At 52.3% G+C, this 6,904-nt stretch overlaps 1 protein-coding gene across 1 annotated transcript; it reads right to left on the minus strand.

Moving 5' to 3' along the window:
* Nucleotides 1–318: 318 nt before the first annotated feature.
* On the minus strand, nucleotides 319–2,028 carry LOC124706427 (expansin-B3). Its single transcript, XM_047238092.1, has 4 exons — nucleotides 1,678–2,028; nucleotides 1,477–1,586; nucleotides 1,210–1,394; nucleotides 319–929 (listed from the first exon to the last, which is right to left on the minus strand). Exons 1-4 carry the CDS (start codon nucleotides 1,859–1,861, stop codon nucleotides 605–607), a joined length of 804 nt encoding a protein of 267 aa, XP_047094048.1. The 5' UTR covers nucleotides 1,862–2,028; the 3' UTR covers nucleotides 319–604.
* Between the last annotated feature and the right edge of the window lie 4,876 nt (nucleotides 2,029–6,904).

Raw genomic sequence — 6,904 nt, forward strand, 5'->3', positions numbered from 1 at the left:
CTATACGTACGGAGGATTTGCTATCTCAGTCTTGGTCCTAGAATTTTGTTGCAACTTTTCACAATCCAAGTCGGGGTTGTCAATTCGTGCTAATCAATATAGCTCCCTTCTCCAAAAAATATTAGGCATCCGATTCGGAAGTCTTTACACTATGCCCGTACGTTTGTTAGAAAGTCGGGATCATATTTTAAATTGGTGCAATTCCTGTAATCTTGGCGCGAACATGAAGTTTGGCAACAGAAGGTAATACGAACTGATATAAAGTACTCTATAAAGTACTGGTCTTGAATGAGAGATAAGTACAAGCAGGGACACAAATTAGCCGGTACACACAAACTGTAATAACTTATGATGATGTGATTACACACCGGTAGTGGGCGCGGGAGAGCATGCACATGCAAAAGTGCCTTCCTCTCCACCATATCCCACAGTCCACAGGCATATTGAAGACACACATGCAGGATCGACGACGCTTACATGACACCCGACACCCGACGTCCCACCTAATCAGAGACCTCCTCGATCAGTCCCCATGCAAACAAAACGAACTCCGCGGTAGTACAATACCAATGATTTCAAAATCCAAATGATCATCAGTTCAGCCTCAGCTGAACTGGACGATGGAGCGGTAGGAGGCACTGGGGGCCCAATTGGCCGGGATGATCTTGTCGGCGACGAGCTGCTTGCCGGACTCGTTGGTGATGCGCATGGAGAAGGGCGCCTGGAGGCGGTGGTTGGAGTCGATGCGCCAGATGGATCCCCACGACTCCCTCATCGGCGTCCAGCTCCTGGCGTTGGCCTCCATGAGGTCCACCTGCACAACGTCGCCGTCGCCGTCCTCGTACTCCACCAGCACCGCGAAATACACCGCGTTCGAACCATGCTCGACGTGGAAGGTCACCTTCAGGCCGGGGAACTCGCACGGCACTCTGCATGAGTAATCAGCGTCAGCCAGCAATCCAATTGTGTTAGTTACTTAGTGTAACCCAGCTGCCTGGACGACAAAGTGTGAAGTGACGGTACTGAAGGAAATATATAGAACATTTTTCGCGCGAATCTGTTTGGGTCCCAGATAAGCCATGGTCAATGTCGCTAAAGTTCTGTTCGTGTAAAAGTACTCTGTGTTTATATGATTCTGTTCCGGTAGGGCCAGGTGATATAGGAGGTTCGTGTGCAGGGAATGATCGATGTGGTTGTGGTGTCACCGACCTCTTGAACTGGATGTCGATGATGCCGGAGTGGCGGAGCTTCTCGTTGAGGCCGGGCTTGGCCATGGCGCCGAAGGCCGTGCCGCTGAGGTCGAAGTGGTACTTGGACACCGGGTAGTAGTTCATGTCCGTGATAACCACCGTCTCCGGCTTGCCGGAGCAGGAAGGGTCATTGGTGCATCGTATCTGAACAAGTCAAAAGCATGTCAAACCAACACTACAATTTCCATCAGCAACTTTGCACGGTAAGCCTAGTGTCGCTTGCTACCTGGTAGCAGGAGCCGCATCCCTTGCCGTCCTTGAAAATGGGCTCGTTGCCGCAGGACGTCATGGAGGAGAAGGGGTACTGGTTCGTGTTCTTGAACCCGCACGCGCCGCCTGCACATCCATCACCACCGCAAATACAATGTCAAATAAACGATCGCCTACAGAATGGCAACGCCGCATATATACATAGACGTGTAAGTACCGTCGTCCATAGGGCCGGCGCCGGTCGGCGCGCCGTACCAGGTGGCCCTGGCGGCCTCCCAGTTAGGGTCGGCGGTGAAGTCGGAAGCGCTGAAGTTCCCCGCCCGAGCACCAGCGGCGTAGGAGACAAGAAGCAGGGAGGAGAGCGCAGCCAGTGCGACGGCCTTGGAGAAAAGAGCAGTCATCTTCACTACGAGGCACACTACTACAAGTCTCTGCTTCTTCAAGCTCGAGTCAGAGTAGTACCGGTACACTGACCAGGCTGGAGGTTTGAACTATGTTTCGATGTTCTGGGACTAATATATTGCCTGGGCTATTTATAGGCAGGTTCAGGGCGACGCGCGATGGCCATCAACGGTTGTTGCACCCGACGTGCTTAATTTGTGGGTCACATGGCTATAGGAAGAAATCAGAAATCATGGGAGGAATGGCGGGCGATCACTTCATTTCACGGGTGATGTACTAAAAACATGCGAAATCACGGGTTTGCAGTTACTACCTCTGTTTATATTTAATGGACGCGAGGTATGTACGTACGTGTATATGTGGCATGGTTTTGTTGGCACCACTTCTCCACTAGCCTGTTCACGGATCCTCCGAAATGTATTCTATCTCTGCAGAAAGTGACGCGTACTCTGGAACACCGTATCCCCTTTCAGGAATATACAGCTCAGCTAGTCAGCTATATGCTTTGCTGCGTTAGGGACGAGGGGCTCGATCGATCGGGCACAACCGGGATACAGAAATCATGGAGGGTTAGCCTATCTATTATTGTTGGAAGCAATCATCGTAACCAACCTGTGTAAGTGTAACCACCTGATCATGTACCAAGTCGCGTAGAGGTACCTAATTAACCCGTTACGGATTCCTGCATGGTACTTGCGATTTCATTCACGCAGAACAATCATACCTTATAATTCTCTCAAAGAAAACAATGATACCTTATAAGTGATCTTCATTTTTCGCGAAAACGCAAAAGCCTTGTATTTCGATGCATTGATAGATAAAGAAGAGTTTATGTACAAGTCCGAGAACGGATATAACACGCCGAACAACTCAAACCAAGAAAAGGAAGAAAAAAAAGACTAAACTAGAGGAGTAACTAGCGCACACCCCGGGCTCCCGCATCCGCCCATTGCCGCGCCTCGGCCACGATGTCGTTGAACAAGGATATCACCGAAGGCCATGCGCTGTCGAAGATCGCCGCGTTCCGGTGTTTTCAAATTCACCATGCCGTAAGCATGATATTCGACGAGGTGCCCTTGCGCAGTTGGCGAGGGGCGGTCCGCACCACCAGCGACCACCACTCCGCGAAGCCACCCTCGCCGTGGGAGGGCCTGAGATGGATCGGATCCACGACAGGATCTCAATCCAGACCGTCCTGTAGAAGGAGCATCCTGTGAGAAGGTGCCTCATGGTCTCAACAGACTGGTCGCATAGCGGGCATCTAGGTGCGTGCGGAAGCCCGTGCCGTGTCAGTCTTTTACCCGTCTAGCATCTGTCGAGGCGGGCCAATCAAACGAAGAACTTCACTCTAGGTGGCGCCCAGGATTTCTAGTTAAGCTTCCAAGAACCTGAGATGATCGCCCCCTGGAAGAGGGTGTCATAGCAGGATCCAGCGGAATATTTGCCGTCCGTCGTCCAACGCCAAACCAGCATGTCCGGGTCCGCCGATAGTTGTGTGTCCCTGAGCCAGCCCCACAGATGTACGTACTGCCACAGTGCCAGGGCGCTCGGTGCACCTACTATGTTGGGGATCCAGGTGCGTTCAGCCAACGCCTACGGACCGTGCGTGCCTTTCGCCGGCGCTTCGGCACCAAAGCGTACACCTCAGGCGCCATCTCCTTGATGGACTTGCCGTCCAACCACCTGTCCTCCCAAGAGGGCGGATTCCCCGTTGCCGACCACCATGGAGGTAGAGGCCGCAAAGGCATCCAGCTCCATCTTCGAGAAATGCATGTCCAGCCCGCGCCATGGTCGCAGGAGGTCAGTGCGCATCCTCCATATCCACCTCACCCTGAGGCTGATGGCAGTGCGTGCGAGGTCTGGGATTCCTAGGCCCCCCAGCCGCATCGTCCTACACACCCGCGCCCAGTTGACGTGGCAATGTCCACAGTTGGCGTCAGCCCTGCCAGTCCATAGGAATCCTCGCAAGATTTTGTTGACCTGCTTTAGTGCTTTTTTGTCAAGACTCGGCACCATCAGCTGGTGCAACGGGATCACTTGAGAACCAAGCGGATTAGCGCCAAGCGCCCCGCCCTAGGCATCATCGATGCCCTCCAGGTAGGTAGCTTGTCAACCAAACGGTCCATCAGGGGCTGGAATGCTGCAGCCGTCAGCTTCCTGATAGACAGAGGAATGCCGAGGTATCTCACCGGGAACGGCGCTAGCTGATACTCCATGAGTTCAGCAGCGCCCGCGGCCTCAACATCGAACAAGCGATATGGGATATTGAGAATTTAGAAAGGTTGGTGCCCAGCCCTGATGCATGTCCAAAGAGCTCCAGGATACCGCGTACAGCACGCAGTTCCGCATAGAGTGACACCGACGCCACTAAGTCCCACCGCGCTAAGCGTCTCAGAACCCCAAGCTCAATCGCCTTAGCCAACATCCTGTTGAGCGAGTTCATCATCAGAACAAATAGCGCTGGCGACAGGGGGTCTCCCTGTCTGAGGCCCCTCCGATGCCAAAACGGGGGACCTGGCTTGCCATTGAGCATCACCCTGGTACTCGCAGTGGATAAGAGGATGGACACCAGTTCGCGGAACCTTGGTCCAAACCCTAACTTGCGGAGGATCTACATAAGGAAACCCCAATATACGGAGTCGAAGGCGCGAGCAATGTCCAGCTTGAGCATCACTCGCGGCTCGTTCTCCCGATGTAGGAATCTAGCTGTCTGCTGAACTAGCATGAAGTTGTCATGGATACAACGTTTGCAAATGAACGCACATTGGTTGCGATCCACCAGCGACTCCATCCGAGGGGCTAGGCGAGTAGCCAGCGCCTTTGCAACTAGCTTGGCAAAGATGTGGATCAGGCTGACTGGCCTGTAGTCGCCAAGCGCAGCCGCATCCGGGCGCTTAGGCAGCAGGATCTGCGAAGCCTGGTTAAGACCTTGGAACCCAAGCCCGCACAGCGTGAACAGCTTGTCGAAGGCTACCATGAAGTCACCTTTGACCACTCCCCAGCATATTTGAAGGAATTCAACCGTGAACCCATCAGGTCCAGGCGCCTTGCCCACTGACAATCGCCGAAATCACCTCCCAGATCTCGTCTTCCGTGAACACCGCCTCCAGCTCTGAGAGGTCCTCAGAGTGTGTGTTCAGGAAGTCCAAGTACAGCGAATGATGTCTATCCACCGAGGTGCAAGCATACCCTCAAAGTGTGTGAAAGCAGCTTCAGCCATGGCCGCATGGTCAGAAATGATCGTGCCTCCAACCTGCAGGTTGTGGATCACGTTCTTCTAGCAGCGGTAAGACGCGTGTTGATGGAAGAAGGCCGTGTTGGCATCCCCCTCATTCAGCCACGCGATCTTGGACTGCTGCCTTGCCATGGTGCGCTCAAGCGAGGCCAGGCCCAGGTAAGCGTGTTTGAGGTGAGCTCTGAGTCAGCGCTCGTCCCGTGACAACTGTCTAGATTCCATGGCCACATCCAGCCTTAGCACCACCTCCCGCGCTATCATCAGCTGCAGTTTGACACATCCCACCTTCTTGTCGCTCCAGCTCATCAAGCTGCGTGCCGTGCGCTTTAGCTTTGCGGTAAGCCGCCGGAAGGGGTCTAGGTCCCCCTCCACAACATCACAGGAGCTCTGCACAGCCTCCTCAAAGCCCTCCAACTTCAGCCAGAATCGTTCGAACTGGAACCGCTTCCACCCCGCTGATTTGGTGGTGCAATCCAGGAGTAGTGGGCAATGGTCAGCCACCACCGTCGCCAAGCAGCGCAACATGCAGCTGCTATGCAACTCCTCCCAAGCAACCGTGGGGAATACCCGATCCAACCACACGAGAGTGGGCGTTTCCCACTCGTTAGAGCAAGTATAGCGTCACTGGTAACGCGTGAAGCACACGTCCGTTGGGAACCCCAAGAGGAAGGTGTGATGCGTACAGCAGCAAGTTTTCCCTCAGTAAGAAACCAAGGTTATCGAACCAAAAGAGGAGTCAAGGGCCACGTGAAGGTTGTTGGTGACGGAGTGTAGTGCGGCGCAACACCAGGGATTCCGGCGCCAACGTGGAACCCGCACAACACAATCACAATACTTTGCCCCAACTTAACAAGTGAGGTTGTCAATCTCACCGGCTTGTCAGTAAACAAAGGATTAAACGTATGGTGTGGAAAATGATGTTTGTTTGCGAAGAACAAGAGAGAACAGAGTTTGCAGTAGATTGTATTTCAGATGTAAAAGAATGGACCGGGGTCCACAGCTCACTAGTGGTGTCTCTCCAATAAGATAAATAGCATGTTGGGTGAACAAATTACAGCTTGGGCAATTGACAAATAGAGAGGGCATAACAATGCACATACATATCATGATGACTACTATGAGATTTAATCAGGGCATTACGACAAAGTACATAGACCGCTATCCAAGCATGCATCTATGCCTAAAAAGTCCACCTTCAGGTTAGCATCCGCACCCCTTCTAGTATTAAGTTGCAAACAATGTGACAATTGCATTAAGTATGGTGCGTAATGTAATCAACACAAATATCCTTAGACAAAGCATTGATGTTTTATCCCTAGTGGCAACAACACATCCACAACCTTAGAACTTTCTCGTCACCGTCCCAGATTCAATGGAGGCATGAACCCACTATCGAGCATAAATACTCCCTCTTGGAGTTACAAGTATCAACTTGGCCAGAGCCTCTACTAGCAACGGAGAGCATGCAAGAACATAAACAACACATATATGATAGATTGATAATCAACTTGACATAGTATTCCATATTCATCGGATCCCAACAAACACAACATGTAGCATTACAAATAGATGATCTTGATCATGATAGGCAGCTCACAAGATCTAACATGATAGCACAATGAGGAGAAGACAACCATCTAGCTACCGCTATGGACCCATAGTCCAAGGATGAACTACTCACACATCGATCCGGAGGCGATCATGGTGATGTAGAGTCCTCCGGGTGATGATTCCCCTCTCCGGCAGGGTGCCGGAGGCGATCTCCTGAATCCCCCGAGATGGGATTGGCGGCGGCGTCTCCGGAACT

Source organism: Lolium rigidum, chromosome 4 (genome assembly GCF_022539505.1).
Source record: "Lolium rigidum isolate FL_2022 chromosome 4, APGP_CSIRO_Lrig_0.1, whole genome shotgun sequence".
Lineage (NCBI taxonomy): Eukaryota > Viridiplantae > Streptophyta > Magnoliopsida > Poales > Poaceae > Lolium > Lolium rigidum.

Coding starts and splice junctions, on each gene's coding strand:
- LOC124706427 (XM_047238092.1), bottom strand. CDS start 1,861: ATGACTGCTCTTTTCTCCAAGGCCGTCGCACTGGCTGCGCTCTCCTCC. Junction 1,587..1,677: donor CGCCGGCCCTATGGACGACG/GTACTTACACGT, acceptor ATGGATGTGCAG/GCGGCGCGTGCGGGTTCAAG. Junction 1,395..1,476: donor GATGCGGCTCCTGCTACCAG/GTAGCAAGCGAC, acceptor TGACTTGTTCAG/ATACGATGCACCAATGACCC.